Raw genomic sequence first — 17500 nt, forward strand, 5'->3', positions numbered from 1 at the left:
CTCATGGTGATGGTTTAACATCGTGACGCTCCTCTGGACAGATCGAGCGCGGGTCACGAAGGGTCTCCCGGATGTGGTGGCGATAATGGAGAACAAGGTACGTCCGTCCGTCGCTGCCGTCCGGTCGGGCTCGCGCGGAAGCAGCTCTGAACTCTTCTTGTTCCCCGCAGTCTCTGTGTCTGACGTGTTTTGCCGACGGCGACCCCGCGCCGGAGATGTTCTGGCTGAAGAACGACCGAGAAGTGGCCTCCGCCGGCCAGTACAGCGTCTCGAACCAGAGCGGGTCGTCCACCCTCACCATAAACCACGTGACCGCGGAGGACTCGGGCAACTACAGCGTGTTCGTGCGCAACAAGCACGGCTCGCAGACGGTCCCCGTGACGGTCAGCGTGTATAAGCGCGGCGAAAGCCCTCGAGCGGACGCCGTGCAGATGTGAAGCTGTTTCCGGTGAAATGCAGGCGAGTTCGCTGCTCCGTCAGATCTGAATGGGTGCGAATGGGTGCCGTCGGAATGGGTGCGAATGGCTGCCGTCGGAATGGGTGCGAATGAGAGCGAATGGGTGCCGTCGGAATGAGAGCGAATGGGTGCCGTCGGAATGGAGTGCCGAATGAGGCGAATGGGTGCCCGTGGAATGAGAGCGAATGGGTGCCGTCGGAATGAGAGCGAATGGGTGCCGTCGGAATGAGAGCGAATGGGTGCCGTCGGAATGGGTGCGAATGGGTGCCGTCGGAATGGGTGCGAATGGGTGCCGTCGGAATGAGCGAATGGGTGCCGTCGGAATGGGTGCGAATGGGTGCCGTCGGAATGAGAGCGAATGGGTGCCGTCGGAATGGTGCGAATGGGTGCCGGAATGAGTGCGAATGGGTGCCGTCGGAATGAGAGCGAATGGGTGCGTCGAATGAGAGCGAATGGGTGCCGCGAATGGGTGCCGTCGGAATGAGTGCGAATGGGTACCGTCGGAATGAGAGCGAATGGGTGCCGTCGGAATGAGAGCGAATGGGTGCCGTCGGAATGGGTGCGAATGGGTGCCGTCGGAATGAGAGCGAATGGGTGCCGTCGGAATGAGAGCGAATGGGTGCCGTCGGAATGGGTGCGAATGGGTGCCGTCGGAATGGGTGCGAATGGGTGCCGTCGGAATGGGTGCGAATGGGTGCCGCCGGAATGAGAGCGAATGGGTGCAATCGGAATGAGAACGCGTGATCGAAGCATCAGAACGATCCAGTCCAGCAGCTGACATCTAACTAATATAGCAATAAAGATGTTTTAAATACAATCAGTAATGCCTCCTCCGGTGAAAAAGTGCATCTTTGTCTGAACTTGATCTGTGCAGATTTCTCTCCTCATTCGGACCAGAATCGGGTATAATTAAAAACAGGCTCGGAAACGAATCGGCGCAAATGCATGCGCGCTGTGAGAAGATGAAAGTGATTTTTGTGACTTTGCATGCGTTGTTGTCCAAAATATGCAAAAAAAAAATAAAAAAAAAAAGTATATATATAAAAAAATATATATATATATATGTTTTCAGTTAAAATACGTAGAAATATTTAAATAAAGGAGTAAAAAATATTGTCTAGTTTTAAAAAAAATAATCTGCCAGTGGGGTATGCATAATAATCTTATTACGAACAGATCAAATTGAATTATTTTAAGCAAAAACTAACAAGGCTAACGTTTTTCTGCTCATCTAGAAAATCCGAAATAGAAAATAGAATTTATCCTGATTTACGAATAGATTTTAGGCATGTTTTGCAGCGTGAAGCTTTCGCACTTTAATGGATTTGCTCCAGCGTTCGTCTTCTCCAGATTTAGACTCTCGTTCTGACGGCACCCATTCACCGGTCTGACGAAGAAGCGAACTGCGGACGAGCGTATTTACGGCGTGTTTTCTCTGTCGGTGTCCTGAGAGCCCGGAGCCCGAGCTGATTTGATTTGTTTCCTCTGGTTTATAGCGTGTGCTACTTGCAAAATAAAGTGCAAATGAAACCATTTCCGCTCTCTTTTTTTCATTTTCAAGCAGATCGGAGCATCAGGGAACGCGAGTGCGCATAAATACACCGTTAACGCACTTTTCGGCTGCATGATAATAGGCTCGCCATCGATTTCTGTGCTTGTGCATGGAAGGATGCATGTTTTATCTGCTGATATTTCATAATAGAGATCGAGGCCCGTTCCAAATATCATGATGCAACCCGAGGGGGATGCTTTCGAACACATAGAAAGCAAACTCCACAGTCCACGGGGTCATTCGCCCCTCATGTGTTTACACAGGTTTCTTTTGTAAAACGGAGGATTTGGCAACCTTTTCTTGTTCGTTTTTCTCCCAGAATGCAGAAAGCTCTGCGTGCGACGTGCGTCTCGTGCTTTATTTGTGCCGGCGTGGTCGTGTGCAATTTGAGCATTGTCAGATTATAAATATGAATGCATTATACATAAAAAAATGATATAGTCATACATGTCATTTTTTTTTATGACATACTTTTATAATTATCAATATTTGATATAATTACAATGATTAAAAACATAATACAATTTGTCTATTTTATGAATTCATTAAATATTTTGATTATGATTATGCATTCGGCTGTTAATTGTTGTGCTTTCAGCAGCTTTGACATTATGAATGCACATACGGTCACTTTTGATCAGTTTAATGCATCCTTGAGGAGTTATAAAAAATGTATTCTCTGACTTCACAGATTACAAAAAAAATAATCAGCTGGAAGAACAAGATATTTAATTATAAAATTATATAACTATATACATATGTAATTATATACATTTATATTAAAACAAAATATACATATGTGTTTATATTTATATATATATATATATAAAATTATATTTATACTATTTAGAATTTGTAAAAAAAAAAAAAAATATATATATATATATATCTAATATATATATATATATTCCAAACTAATAATAAATAAAAAAAAATAAAATATATATATATATATATATATATATATATATATATATATATATATATATATATATATATATATATATTTTTTTTTTTTGTTTTGTTTTGTTTTGTTTTTTTTTGTATTATTATTGCATTTTTTTTTTTTAGTTTGGTTGATTATGCATTCAGTTGTTAAGTGTTTTTTAGCAACTTTGAACACAGAATCGCTCATTAAATCAGTGCCGTTTTTTTTTAAACTATCTGTTTTCTATGTGAAGCATCAAAGCATCATGTTCAGCATCATTATCTGTCACAATCCTTCAGAAATCATTCTAATAGATGCACATTAGAAATCCTTTGCTGCTCATTTCTGATTGGAATCAATGTTGAAAACACTAGTGCTGACCAATATTTCATGAACGCAGTGATTCGTTTTATTTTTGAAAAGAATCTTATAGAAAGTTCAGAAGAGCGCCGTTTATTTGAGACAGAAGTCTTCTGTGTATAAATGCATGCCATGTTGCTTTTAATCAACTGAATGCATCCCTGAAGAAATGAACTCTCTGACTTCGCCAAACTGCACAGATTTCTAAATCTCGTTTAAGATTCTCTAGATGAATGGATGCGAGTCAAAAGCTCGGACTGGATGCCCTTATCGCATTGAGAGATGCACGACCCCACAGATAATGTCAGCGAACGCTGGGTTGTTCAAACAGCGTGGAAACCTGCCAGAGCGTGAATGATTAAACCGGTGGTGAGTATAAGCTCCGGTCGGGGACGAGCGGTGAGCTCTCTCCGGCGCTCAGACCAGCAGCGGACATGGCCTTCAGCGGGACGTGGCAGGTTTACGTGCAGGAGAACTACGAGGACTTCCTGAGAGCCATCTGTGAGTTCCCGTCAAACCGTGGCGGTTGCATTTCCCAAAGCGTTGCATTTTTTGGTTTGAATTCGCAGGCGTGACCTTAGACCCCTCACTCGCTGTCTTCGTGCTTCTGTTCCTTTCAGCTCTGCCAGAAGAAGTCATTAAAATGGCCAAGGATGTTAAACCGGTGACTGAAATCCAACAAAACGGCAACGACTTCACCATCACATCCAAAACCCCTGGAAAAACCGTCACAAACTCCTTCACCATCGGCAAGGAAGCTGAAATCACCACCATGGACGGCAAGAAGCTCAAGGTAGAAGATGTTTTATACATGTATAGGTATATGTGTGTGTGTATATATTATATTATATATATATATATATATCATATATTATATATATTATATATATATATGTGTGTGTATGTATACATTTATTATAGTTATTTATTCATTATATTCATTATAATTATTTATTCAGAATTTTATATTCACATGGAATATTTGAAATATATATATATATATATATATATATATATATATATATATATATATATATATATATATATATATGTATATATATATATATATGTATATATATATGTATATATATATATATATATATATATATATATATTATACATATATATATATATATATATATATATATATATATATATATATGTATATATATATATATTTAATATATTATATTATTATATGTATATATATGTGTTTATATATTAAACATATATTTATATATTATAAAACATATATTTAATATAAATCAAAATAATAAAATAAATATAGAAATGTATTTACATGTAAATACTTATAAATATATATATATATATATATATATATATATATATATATATATATATATATATATATATATATATATATATAAAAGCAATATTCCATGCAAATAAAATTCTGAATGTTATATGAATATATAAATAATTGTGATTAAATGACAACAAATGCAAAATATTTTCTATGGTTGTGTTTCAGTGCATTGTCAGGCTGGAGGGAGGGAAGCTGGTCTGTCAGACGGATCGATTCTCTCACATCCAGGAGATCAAGGGAGGAGAGATGGTGGAGGTTTGTGTTCCTCAGAGCTCAGAACCGGCGGGAACCCTCTCAGAGCAAATATGAACATGTGACTTTTTCTTTTTCCAGACGCTGACAGTAGCAGGAACCAGCATGGTCAGGAGGAGCAAGAAGATGTGAAGATTTAAATAAAGCTCTGATTTATCATACCAGTGTGTGTTTGTTATGATTTGATACAAGCAATACATAAGCATTGCCATAAAACCTGCTGAAATATGAACAGCAGGGTAAACCGTAACATACAAAAACACCAAACCATCAGGTCAGCATCTACTGTAATTAATAAAGTGTATGAAACTGTCATATAAAACACACACAGCCTGCTCCAGTGTGACAAGTACAATATTTTTGTCATGAGAAATTAGTCCAACCTTTCAGGAATTTTTTTTTTTTTAAATATTAAAATAAAAAATGTGAAGACATTTTAATGATGCATCACTCATAATGGCTCATATAGGCTATGCATGCTTTTAAAAGATATTCATTGAGATAAACAGAAACATATTAATGAGTAAATACAATCAAAAATATAAATAAAAACAGATGCCATTCATTTTTTATTTTGACACTCAATGGTGTTTTTAGATGTTATTAAACGTCTGCATTCAAAACCTTAACGTCTAAAATCGCCTATAAAATCTAAAATATAGATTTTAAAAAGAGCACACACAACATCACAACAACCAAAATAAAAGTTTTCTTTACATGACATATTTGTGCATACCGTGTGTATTTATTATGTATATATAAATGCAAACTCATGCATGTGTATTTAATTTAAAATATGTTGTGTTTATATATTAAACATATTTATATATAATATCAAATGTAATAAAATGAATATAGAAAAGCATTTACATGTATACTGTATGGGTTTGTTTTAATATATACATAATAAACAAACAGTATAAAGAAATATGTAAAGAAAAACATTTTTGGATGTGATTATTTTGGATCGTTTGACAGCACTATATTAATATATATATATATATATATATATATATATATATATATATATATATATATATATATATATATATATATATATATATATATGTGTGTGTGTGTGTGTGTGTGTGTGAGTGAGACCATATTTATAATATGATATAATATTTTTAGAGATTTTCTAAAAGAAATTTGCAATATTCCATGCAAATAAAATTCTGAATAGTCTGTGAATATATATATAATAATTGTGAATAACCCATTCTACACCTTTTTATTTTCAGACTCAATAGTGTTTTTAGACGTTATTGAACTTCTGCATTCAGAACTTTAAAGCCTTATTTCCGTATATATATATATATATATATATATATATATATATATATATATATATATATATATATATATATATATATATATATATATATATATATATATAAAATAATATTATATTTAGAGACCATAAAAGAGCACACACAATATTTCCATCGACTTTATTAAAAAAAAAAAAAAAAAAAAAAAAGGAGGGGCGCGAACACACACACTTTAAAATAAAAAAATAAAATAAAATGTTATGTTTATATACTGCAATAAACATAGGCGTATATAAAAGAGCAAAGTAAAAACAATTATGCAAACCGAAAATCTTTGTCTGGGCTCGGCGGTGACGTCAAGGCGCGCACGCGCACGGCTGTGCGTGACCCGCGCGCGCGCGCTGCCTACGTGCCCACGTTGATCAGGACTGCGGCCTGCGCGCGCTGCGTGTCTCTGCGTGCGTTCGAGGAGCCAAAGGTCGCGGCTTTTTTCAGTAATCATGGCGAGATACATGCGACCTCCGAACACGTCTCTGTTCATCAGAAACATCTCCGATGACAGCAGGTCAGTGCGCTTAGTGGGCGCTAGCTAGTGCGGCTAATCAGATCTCACCAACTGCCAGAAATCCGTCGCGCGCGTCATGTACGTCATGCTTCGGCGCGCTGAGGCTAAATGCTAGCGTGCGGGTTTTGTCCTGCTAGCTACCAGAGTAAAGATCGACTGAATGATGAATAAACTCATAATTGATATGTTTATCTCCTTTGTGGGCCGTTTCGGGCTAATATTAGCAGCTGAGTCGGGCTTCTTCCTATTTTGGCTGGCGTTAGATGCATGCATAGTAATGAGGGACACTGCATACGTGATGAGAGACAGCCCAGACTCGGATTTCAAAGTCCACACATCTTCACAGATTACTGTTTACCTCAGCTTTCAGCTGAAACGCTTCAAAACGATCGATTCTTGTAGAAACCGCTGAAGATTTCCGTGCATGCAAACGTTAGTTTGGTTGTTTTTTGCGATTCTAGCGTCTGTGCTTGTGTGCGTTTCACCAAACATCTCTAAGATCCAGCACGCAGCCCTTTACAGCATCGCAAATATTACCAAAAATAATCATGTTAGACTAAACTGAACTGATTTCCTTTTTTTTTTCTCCATACGAGAAAAAAAATCACACGTTGTAGTTGTATAAATAACATTTGAAAATATTTATATCCTAGTAATTAAAAAATAGATCAGGAATTATTATAATTTATTAACCCCTTTTGTGTGTTTACAATATTATGGTTTAATTTATAATAAAATTATGGTCCGTATATTTTCAAGTTTCGAATTTAGCTTTCTTTTAGTGATTATTTGTTTTATTTTATATCGATGCTAATTAATTTTTTTAAATCATTTATTCTTTATCACTTAAGATGTTTTTGTTAGTTTATTTGTTTATTTTTGTGTTAATCTAATGTCACGAGTGCTTTTTTAAATCGTAATATTTTAAATACTTTCTATGCCTTTTGGTTCTTAAAATATTATATATATATATATATATATATATATATATATATATATATATATATATATATATATACACACACACACACACATATACTATATACTATATATATATATACACACACATATATACTATATACCAGTGGTTTTCAACCTGTGGGCCGCAGCCCCCAGTGAGCCGCAACGGTATTGCAGGGGGCCGCCAGTTATTATCAATAGAAATAATAATATTGCTAATGTACGTAAAAATGTGTAGTAATAATTAAATATCATAATTAATTAAATAACAAAAATAATAATAAACTGTTACTATCGTTCACTATTCCAGGTCGTTGATTGGTTTAAAAACAACCCACATGATTTAGGCTATGTAACATATTTTTGCTGCATACATTTAAATTTTTTTACATTTTTTTGCAGTGGGCATGGAAACATATGTGTTTGGTTGTGTGGGCTGTGAGTTAAAAAAGGTTGGGAACCACTGCTATATACTATATATACAATATAAACAATTTATAAATTTATGATCCGTATTTTGTCACATTTCAAATTTAGTTGTATTTATAATTTTTTGTTTTTTTGCTATTTTATATCATTGCTAATTTATTTTTGTATAACTTATTTATTTTTTTATCACTTCATTTATTTTATTTTTAATTTTTGTTTATTTTTAGTGTGTTAATCTGCTGTCACTAGTGCTTCTTTTAAATCTTAATATTTTAAATACTTTCTATACATTTTGGTTTTGGTTACTTTCTGGTTTTTAATATATTATGGTTTACTTTATAATAAAATGATTATCCGTATATTTTCACATTTCAAATGTGTTTTTTAAAAAATAATTTTAGTTTTTATTCCTATTTTATTTTATATGATTGCTAGTTTATTTATATTTGTATCACTTATTTATTCTTTATCACTTAAGATTTTTTATTATTATTTTTTATTTTTGTTTATTATTGTTAATCTAATGTCACGAGTGCTTCTTTTACATCTTAATATTTTAAATACTTTCCATGACTTTTGTTTTTTTAAATATTATGGTTTAATTTATAATAAATTTACAGTCCCTATTTTTTCACATTTCAATTTTTTTTTTTTTTTATAATTTTAGATTTTATTACTATTTTATTTTATATCATTGCTACTTTATTTTTATATCACTTATTTATTCTTTATCACTTAAATTTTTTAAATTATTTATTTTTAGTGTGTTAATCTGCTGTCACTAGTGCTTCTTTTAAATCTTAATATTTTAAATACTTTCTATGCCTTTTGGTTCTTAAAATATTATGGTTTAATTTATAATAAAATTTCGGTCCGTATTTTTTCACATTTCAAATTTTATTTATAATTAAAAAATTTTATTGCCATCTTATTTTTATATCATCGCTAGTTTATTTTTCTATCACTTATTTATTCTTTATCACTTAAGATATTTTATTTTAAATTTTTACTGTTTATTTTTAGTGTAATTAATTAATCTGCTGTCACGAGCGCTTAATTATTTTTTCCATGCCTTCTGGTTTTGTTTTTGATTCAATTTCAGCTTTGGTTTAAATCGTTTCCAGTTACTCATACGATATATACATTTATTTCTTCGTGCATTTACTTACTCTAAACGTTTTGTTTTCTTACGTTTTCCCTTTTTCGTTCTTCAGGCAATTTTGTGCGCATCTTTAGCGTCGTTTAAAAACATTGGGTTTATTTTTCTTTTTTTATTTCGCCGTTAAAGGCGTTTCTTTTTTTGATTTTAATGCTGAATGAGAATAACGGCTTGGGAAGCGAGCGTGATTTAGTTTTGTTGTTTTCCACAAGCTTCACGTCAAAGCACGAATGAATGTCCTGTGATTTCATGGTACTTTAGGCCAGAGGATTTGCGTCGTGAGTTTGGTCGTTACGGACCTATAGTAGATGTCTACATTCCTGTTGACTTCTATTCACGGCGACCAAGAGGATTTGCATACGTACAATATCCTTTGTAGGCAAATGTGTAAAAGAGAAGCTCTTTAAAAGCTGATAAAAGCCAAAAAGAGAGATTAAGGTGTTTTTTTGTGCAATGGAAGTGAATGGGGACTGGAGTGACTTAATGGCTTTCTTCCCATGCATTTCTTGGAATATGGAGTTAGTCGTTTTCCCAGCTCTTGGGCTCCGGTCCCCGTTCGCTCCCATTGCATTCTGGGTTTTTTTTGGGGGGTGGGGTGGGGGTATGAAGTCTCTTTAAAGCTTGGTTGGCCGTGGACGTGTCCGATGTTTGTCTCCTAACCGATATTTCCTCTGTTGTTGTCTCAGAAAATGTAAAGACATACAGTTCTGGAGACCTTCCCTACAAAGAATATTTAAAAGGGCCGGTGTAGAGTTAGATTCAAGACAAAGACAATAAAGAGAGAGTTAAAGCTTGAAGATTCAAAGGGGACCAAAAATTGGAGTCAAGGCCTCGTTCTGACCAAAGAAAGAGGAAAAGACTAAAGCTTATTGGGCACAGACATCCCCAAGTCCTTCTCGGAGGCGGTTAAAGACAATAAAGGTCAAGCTGAAGGTCAAAGGTCAAGCATGTTAAAGGTAACCCGTTTTAATGCTGTATCCTACCATTACAGAGCACATGATTTCTGTACGTAATCAAAGGCAGTTTTACAATCCATCCTTTCTTTCCCTTTGATTGGCTCCTGTCCACTTCAGCGTTTATGGGCTTTTCTTTAACTTCGGGAACTTTCTGAGCTCTTTTAAGCTTGGTGGCTGAGCGTATTAATATTTAGTTTTGCTTCATTTTTATTTAATTTTTATTTTTTTATTATTATTTTTTTTATTCATGTGCAGTTAGTCATTTTAGTGTTTATTAATATTTTAGAAATTATTCAATAATTAAGCTTTTATTTTTTAGTAATTTAGTCATTTTTATTCTGTTTAAAATGTTTATCATTTTGCAGCCCTAATTGGTTTTTTTTTTTTATATATATATATATATATATATATATATATATATATATATCATTGATATGATTGATTGCCAAGTTTGTTTTTACTTACTGCATTTGTATAAATACACACATACACATGTATAAATTAAGGAAAATGTTCAATTTATATATATTATTTAAAATATTTTTTTGTGTACACACTCTTATTTTTAAATATTTATTTTATTATTATTATTTTTTTTTATTTTTTTCTAGTTTCAGCTTTTATATATATATCTAGTTAGTAGTTTTAGTGTTTATGATTTTATTTTTTTTTTTTTGGTAATTTAGTCATTTTTATTTATTTTAGTAATTAGCATTCATTTTTATGTAAATGTGCTTTTAATAATATTTTATTTTAGTTTAAGATTTTTTATATTTTCAGATTTTTTGTAATTTGTGTTTTTGCCATTTGTATTTATTTATTTATTATTGTCAATTTTGGCTTTTATTTATTTCTAGGTAGTGTCTTAATGTTTCATTTAAGACATTTTTAGTTCATTTTAATATTATTTTTTATTTTAGTGCGTGCAGTGTTTTTTCTGCATTATTTTTAAATATATTTTCTAAAATCTTTTTATTTTACTAAGCGTTTTTAGATGTCTATAAAACATAAATATGTTTACATTGTTGGATTGGGAAAGGCACTATTAAAATATTGTTAGATTTTTTTTTTTTGTGTCTGAAGTGCCTGAAGTGAAAGAAACGCCCGTAAACACACACTTAGGAAATTGTGAATTTCTTTCATAACTTGAGAGTAATTTCATCAAACACCTTCCCCTGTTGCCGTTTATCAACTAATTCAGATGATGATTGTGTTTTTCTGATCTGTAATGTGTTGAGTATTGAGATGGTGAGTATGAATGTTCACCGGTGTGTGTCAGACTGGTAAAAATGCAAAGCCTTAACCGCGTCAGCATGTTCGAGGACGTTCGAGACGCGGAGGATGCGCTGCATAACCTGGACAGGAAGTGGATCTGTGGGCGGCAGATCGAGATTCAGTTCGCTCAAGGAGACAGGAAGAGTATGGCACTAGTTTTTCTGCATGGCAAAAATTAATGTAAAGTTTTTGAAAGGCAAAAATGTGAACTCTAGTGTGTGTGTGTATATATATATATATATATATATATATATATATATATATATATATATTATAATAAAATAATAATATTTTTCCATTTATAAATGTATTTTTATTATTTATTTTAATTTTTTTATTTATACATTTTTTTTAATTAATATATATATATATATATATTTATTAATTTATTTTTTTAATTAATATTTTTTTTATAAATTTATTATTTTAATTATATATATTTTAATATTATTTATTTTTAATATATTTTTTATGAATTTATTTTAATATTTTTTTATAAATTTATTTTTATTAATATTTTTTATTCATATGTATTTTTATTCATATTATTTATTTTTACATTTTTATTATTATAAATTTTTGAATGAAATATTACACCATTGCATGCGTTTGTCCTTTTGTCGTTCCTGTTGTCTCGAGCAGCTCCCGGTCAGATGAAATCCAAAGAGAAGCGCTCTCCCCGCAGCGACTCCCGCTACGATGATTACGAGCGTGACGGCCGCCGCAGACGCTCCCGCAGCCGGAGTTACGGCAGAAGCAGATCCCGCAGTCCTTCGTACGAGCGCCGAGCGCGGAGATCAGGAAGCCCCAGAGAGTGAGAACTAACCCTGAAAATCTGTGTCCTAGCACTTTTCTGTGAGATCCTGTTAAATCATGTTACGCTCGCATGGTAACAATATTTAAAAACAAAGAGAACTCATTTCAAAATTATTATTTTTAGTGCACAAATTTATTATAATAGATCAAATAATTAGTCATTTCCTTTTAATTTCTTTCTAATTCTTATTTTGCTGACCATTTGCATTTTCTCCATAAACCTTTAACAATTGCTTTAATTTTTTTTCCCAAAATATTTTTTTACCTAATTTTGAGCTTTTTTTGCAACTTCACAAACTAAAAAAAAAAAATAATAATTATATATAAAATAATAATATATATATATATATATATATATATAGATATATTTTATTTATTTTTTTTATATATATATATATATATTTTTTTTTTTTTTAAATAAAAAGTTAAAAATAATTTTTTATATATATATATATATATTTTTTATATATATATATATATATATATATATATATATATATATATATATATATTTTTATTTTATATAATCAGTTATTGTATTGTTTCTTTAATAATTTTTCAACTTTTTTTCAACTTTTTTATTTGGAGCCCTTTTTAGTTTCTTCACAAACTAAAATACTAAAACTAAAATGTATTATATATATATATATATGATTTTTTTACTTTGCACGTTTAACGTATCCATAAACAAATGTTATGTTATTATACACAAGTACAAAAAAAATCAATATTTTTAAAAAGATTATTAAATTAGAAATAAAATTGATGTTAAATTAGAAACTTGTCTTTTTAAACCGTGCTTCTGATGTGTGTTTTGTGTTTGGACAGCTCTCGGTCTCACGGCAGACACCGGAGGAGCAGAAGTCACGAGAACGACCGGTAAAAACCACTTTATTCCCTCCAGAGGCTACGCTTTTCTTTCTAAAGGTTTCTATTCTCTGCACATGATCAGAACTGGCCGATCAAGTCCTAAAATGTAAACGCACACGTTCCGAGACGCATAAATACACGCATGCATATCATATTTGATTTCAAAACAAAGGGAAATATGTATTGCTGTCGGCCAAAATGACCTGAAAACCCGTGCGTGAAGCTCAGCGGCGCGTTCTCGTGTGTTCAGACACAGGTCACGTGATCACGGCCGCAGACGCCACCGGTCGGCCTCGCGCTCGCCGTCCCGCGACTCCAAATACAAGACGAAGAGCCGGCGCTCCCGGTCCAGATCGGCCAGTCCGCCGGCGGAGGAGCTGCAGGCCTCGGCCGGCCCCCGCGAGGAAGAAGCCCGCGCTCGCTCCGCCTCCCGCTCGCCGTCCGCTCGCGCTCCAGATCCAGGTCCTGGGCCGGGCGCAAGTCCGGAGGCCGCTGAAGCTCCCGGACCCCGTCCCGCGGTTCATCGTGACGCCGCAGCGGCTTCTGCTTGTTCCCGGAAGACGGCGTGTTGTGAGGAGAAGCGCGGTGTAAAGATGGCTTTATTTTTCTAGTCAAAGACGAGCGGAGCGCCAGCCGTTTTTATTGTAGAAAGATGCATGCAGACACCGTTAACGACGGGGAACACCCCACGCTTTTTCTTTCAAAGGTTGCCGTTTACTCCGGAGGGGAGGGAAAAAAAAAAAAAAAAAGGCGCAGTGTTAAGGTTTTTTTTGTTACGTATTTGAAACTCGATTTGTATTCGTTAAGTCTTGATCGTAGCATCTGTTTATATTAAAGACGTAGTATTTTTGTCATTGTAAAATAAACATGATTTAAACATTTGGCTGAGTGATGCCTTATTTCTTTAATTGCTTTCATCTTCAATGAAAAGTGTTTTTTTGCTCATGTTTGGCAGTTGTTGTTTTAATTTATATAAATATGAAACAATATAAAAATTCTATTAAATTATATGCAAAACATACAAGTTATTTTATATAAGTTTAATATAATATAAATAAAAATTTAAAAAAATTGTTTTATACAATTCGATTTGAATAATTTATATAAAAATTATAAATTTTATATACAAATATTTTAATGTTTTATATATATAAAACGTATATAATTTATATATATATAAAACTACAGAAATGTATAAAAATATGAATGTTTTGTGTGGCTCTTTATGTATCATATAGCTCATTGATATACAACAAAAATCAATGCTGTTTATTGATCTTTAGTTCAACATTTACTAATACTGTATTTATAAAATCAAATCAGATCTGTCATCAGTTCATTGTAATAGTGACCGTTGCATTTTAATTGAAATACTGCATTTAAAAAAGCTAACGCTGAAATCTTACAGCAAAGTATTATTTCGATTATAATTTTTAAAAATATTTATAATTTTATGTAATAGTTTTGTTCTGCATTTACAAGAAATATATAAATAACATTTGTTTTATTATATAATGGTCTATTTAAAGCATCATATATCGCTAGTGAAGAGAGTAATCCACAGTTAATAATAATAATAATAATAATAATAATAGTGTAAGGTTTGTCAAAACATCCTTTAGTGTGCCTTTTGTGATTCATGGCAATGCTGAAAAGTGAGAAAATTAAAACAGTTTCAATAATTTAAAATAAGGTTGTTCATATTACGTTTCATTCACTAGAACATCATTTTCTGTTAAAAATGCTGTAAAAAAAAAAAACGTTATGCATTAAATGTATTAATTTTTGGTGAAGTGTTAATTAAAGAAGCAGCACAGGACTAGTTTGCATCCAAGTTTATTTTTGAAATTCCCTACTCCCTCTATACAAGAAAAAATGACTTTCCACAAAGGCAGCAGTGAACTCTCAGTGATAGTAATATTTATGTTTAGGGCAGGAAGAAAAAAAAAAAAAAAAAATCATAAATCACAGTGTAAGCTTTCTTTTTCTTTAAATACTCCTGCTGTGGTCTTTGGCTGGGTTCGGCGGACAGTTTACCGTCAGGCCAAAGTCACGGGAAGTTACGGTTCAAGCCGATGGAGCTGCAGGCTTCAACTTTACGAGAGCCAATGCAGGAATGTTGCGTCATACTCGGATAACGGAAATAAAAAAATGAAGAGAAAATAAGAACAAAGCCGTCCGACGTTTGCAACGCGGGCGAAAGGGAAAAAAAACCAACAAAAAAAAAAAACCAAAAGGCCGCCAGGACGAGACGCTTTTTTTTTTTTTTTTTTTTTTTTTTTCCCGAATTTCATAAAATTGTATAGACAAAAAATAAATCTACAAAAATGGAACTAGTAATATTACACGACGATTAAACGGGTTTCGCTCGACTACACGAAACCGAAGTTCTTGGTCTTGATGGCTAGTAAGAGTTTCTGTTTGAGGATCTGTTTGGAGGAGTAAAGTGGCACGTAGAGGCGGGAGATGCAGGTGTTGGCGGTGGGCAGGTGCTGGTCGTCCGGCGGCCGGATGGTGATGGAGGGCATGGGCTGGAATCCTTCCTCGCTGGCCGGCAGAGACGGGCTGGACGTCCAGAAGTACACCTGAGGGGCGGCACACGCCAGACGGTTAGCTTTAGAGAGCGCAACGCACTTGACTCGATGTGCAACCGTTTATATCGTTACCTCGTTATTTATTAAAACAAATAAACCCGACGGAAGCACACACTGAGCAAGACAGAGTTTTTTATATATTTTATATATATATATATATATATATATATATATATATATATATATATATATATATATATATATATATATATATATATATATATATATATATATAAATGATACATTTTATATACATTATATAAAAATGATACATTTTATATAAATTATATACATTTATGTAAATTATACAAAACAAATTTTATATGTATAAATCAACCAAATCGACGCACTTGACTATGTGCAACGGAAAAATGCATGCATGTTTTATTTTTTTTATCAAAAATAAATAACGAGGTAACGATATAAATGTTTCGTATTAGTTATCAGCCAAAAAACTTTTTTTGAGCCTAAAAATATATTTAATTCATATACTATCGTTTACTTGATGTTAAGCGTGCATGAACTCTTGATTTTAATAAAGCATTAATAAATCAGCATTTAATCCGTTCATGTTCACTAATGAACCTTATTGTAACGCGTTACTGATATTAATAGAAAAAGTCAAGAGATATGACAGTAAACAGTGTGTTTAGTATCATTGAAGTTGAGAGACATTTTTAAAGACGTTTGTATTTAATGCCATTAATGTAAAAGCGCATTTAATTTCGTTGCATCCCTGAAACAATGAGCTGTCAATCTTTTACCACCACTATCTTTAAAACCAAGACCAAGTTTATTGGTTTAATTCGAGTAAACGACATAAACGAACAGATCAAATGGTGTTTTATAGGCAGATTAAAACAAATAAACCCACGGAAGAACTCGATGAACAAAACGCAGAGCTCTCGAAAATGCAATTTGCATTCGATTTATATTATTTTAAACGTTAATTCTTTTTTGTTTGTTTTTTTCAGTTTATGCATTGCTTGATACAAAGAGCAGACTGCGTTTAAAATAAATAACCCTTCACAGAAGCACAAAGTGTTTTAACTTCGCATGTCTTTCTACACATCACTAGCATCCCGATCATCTCAGAATCAAATGTCAAAGCTGATTCATAATGCACTGATTCTTTGTCCTAACATCGAGAACAAAAGGTTTTTTTACCAGGTCCTGCCGCTCCGTCATGCTCATCTTCTCGACGATGGACCAGAACCAGCGCTTGAACTGCAGCAGCTTCTCTGCGTTCTCACCTGGACGAGGAAAAACACGTCTTCAGTTACAAACATCTGAACGACTGGATCGCATGCATTTCATGACAGAGGCGGAAAAAAACCCATTGCATGATATCAGGATATTCAAAGACAAAAATGGCTTTTTTTAGTTACGAATCTCTTACAATAATTAATCTGTAATGCAGAGTTTTTGTAAGAATTCTTATTAAAACATACAAATATAGCACTTACGTAATAATAAAAAAAAGTGCTTTATGTTCAGTGGTTATGGTTCATAAAGATCTTGCTTTAAAGCTCTGCCTGCATCCTTTTTTGTGTGTTTTCTGTTTTTAATTTTAGTAGACAGTTTAATCAGGAGTCATTAAGTCATTTTAATTATAGTTATGTATCATGCCTGAAACTGGATTAAAAGTGAACAGACTACATAGACATGTATTTTAGCACTTCAAGTTAAACTATTGCCTTGGAAACAAGCTGTAAGAGACGGGTTTGTG

At 33.2% G+C, this 17500-nt stretch overlaps 4 protein-coding genes across 10 annotated transcripts in view; 3 read left to right on the forward strand and 1 right to left on the reverse strand.

Moving 5' to 3' along the window:
- The window catches only part of myom3 (myomesin 3), a 62763-nt gene extending 62158 nt beyond the window's left edge, over window positions 1–605 (forward strand). The window contains exons 35-36 of the mRNA XM_043261714.1: window positions 42–97; window positions 171–605. Coding sequence (XP_043117649.1) covers window positions 42–97; window positions 171–437 — 323 coding nt within the window. The 3' untranslated portion in view covers window positions 438–605. The remainder of the gene's footprint in view (window positions 1–41; window positions 98–170) is intronic.
- A 3032-nt stretch (window positions 606–3637) lies between these two features.
- On the forward strand, window positions 3638–5037 carry fabp10a (fatty acid binding protein 10a, liver basic). Its single transcript, XM_043260195.1, has 4 exons — window positions 3638–3798; window positions 3918–4090; window positions 4790–4879; window positions 4958–5037. The coding sequence occupies exons 1-4, from the start codon at window positions 3732–3734 to the stop codon at window positions 5006–5008; spliced, it is 381 nt and encodes a 126-aa protein (XP_043116130.1). The 5' UTR covers window positions 3638–3731; the 3' UTR covers window positions 5009–5037.
- A 1505-nt stretch (window positions 5038–6542) lies between these two features.
- srsf10a (serine and arginine rich splicing factor 10a) lies at window positions 6543–14058 on the forward strand. The gene is given in 7 exon segments (XM_043261923.1): window positions 6543–6712; window positions 9522–9626; window positions 11532–11635; window positions 12134–12305; window positions 13136–13186; window positions 13428–13612; window positions 13615–14058. Coding segments are annotated over 7 exon segments (741 nt in total). The 5' UTR covers window positions 6543–6647; the 3' UTR covers window positions 13674–14058.
- A 939-nt stretch (window positions 14059–14997) lies between these two features.
- Window positions 14998–17500, reverse strand: part of ubr5 (ubiquitin protein ligase E3 component n-recognin 5) — a 46815-nt gene continuing 44312 nt past the window's right edge. For all 7 annotated transcript variants that reach the window (XM_043261922.1, XM_043261919.1, XM_043261921.1 and 4 more), the window contains 2 exons: window positions 16939–17024; window positions 14998–15762 (listed from right to left, as the gene is read on the reverse strand). In XM_043261922.1, the coding sequence (XP_043117857.1) occupies window positions 15550–15762; window positions 16939–17024 (299 nt within the window). In that variant the 3' untranslated portion in view covers window positions 14998–15549. The remainder of the gene's footprint in view (window positions 15763–16938; window positions 17025–17500) is intronic.

This window comes from Puntigrus tetrazona, chromosome 16 (assembly GCF_018831695.1).
Source record: "Puntigrus tetrazona isolate hp1 chromosome 16, ASM1883169v1, whole genome shotgun sequence".
In the NCBI taxonomy this organism is placed as follows: Eukaryota; Metazoa; Chordata; class Actinopteri; order Cypriniformes; family Cyprinidae; genus Puntigrus; species Puntigrus tetrazona.

Bases quoted from the DNA above. Each gene is read 5' to 3' on its own strand.
- fabp10a (XM_043260195.1), top strand. From the start codon at position 3,732: ATGGCCTTCAGCGGGACGTGGCAGGTTTACGTGCAGGAGAACTACGAG. The intron at 3,799-3,917 runs GTGAGTTCCCGT...TGTTCCTTTCAG, and splicing joins GGACTTCCTGAGAGCCATCT to CTCTGCCAGAAGAAGTCATT. The intron at 4,091-4,789 runs GTAGAAGATGTT...GTTGTGTTTCAG, and splicing joins TGGACGGCAAGAAGCTCAAG to TGCATTGTCAGGCTGGAGGG.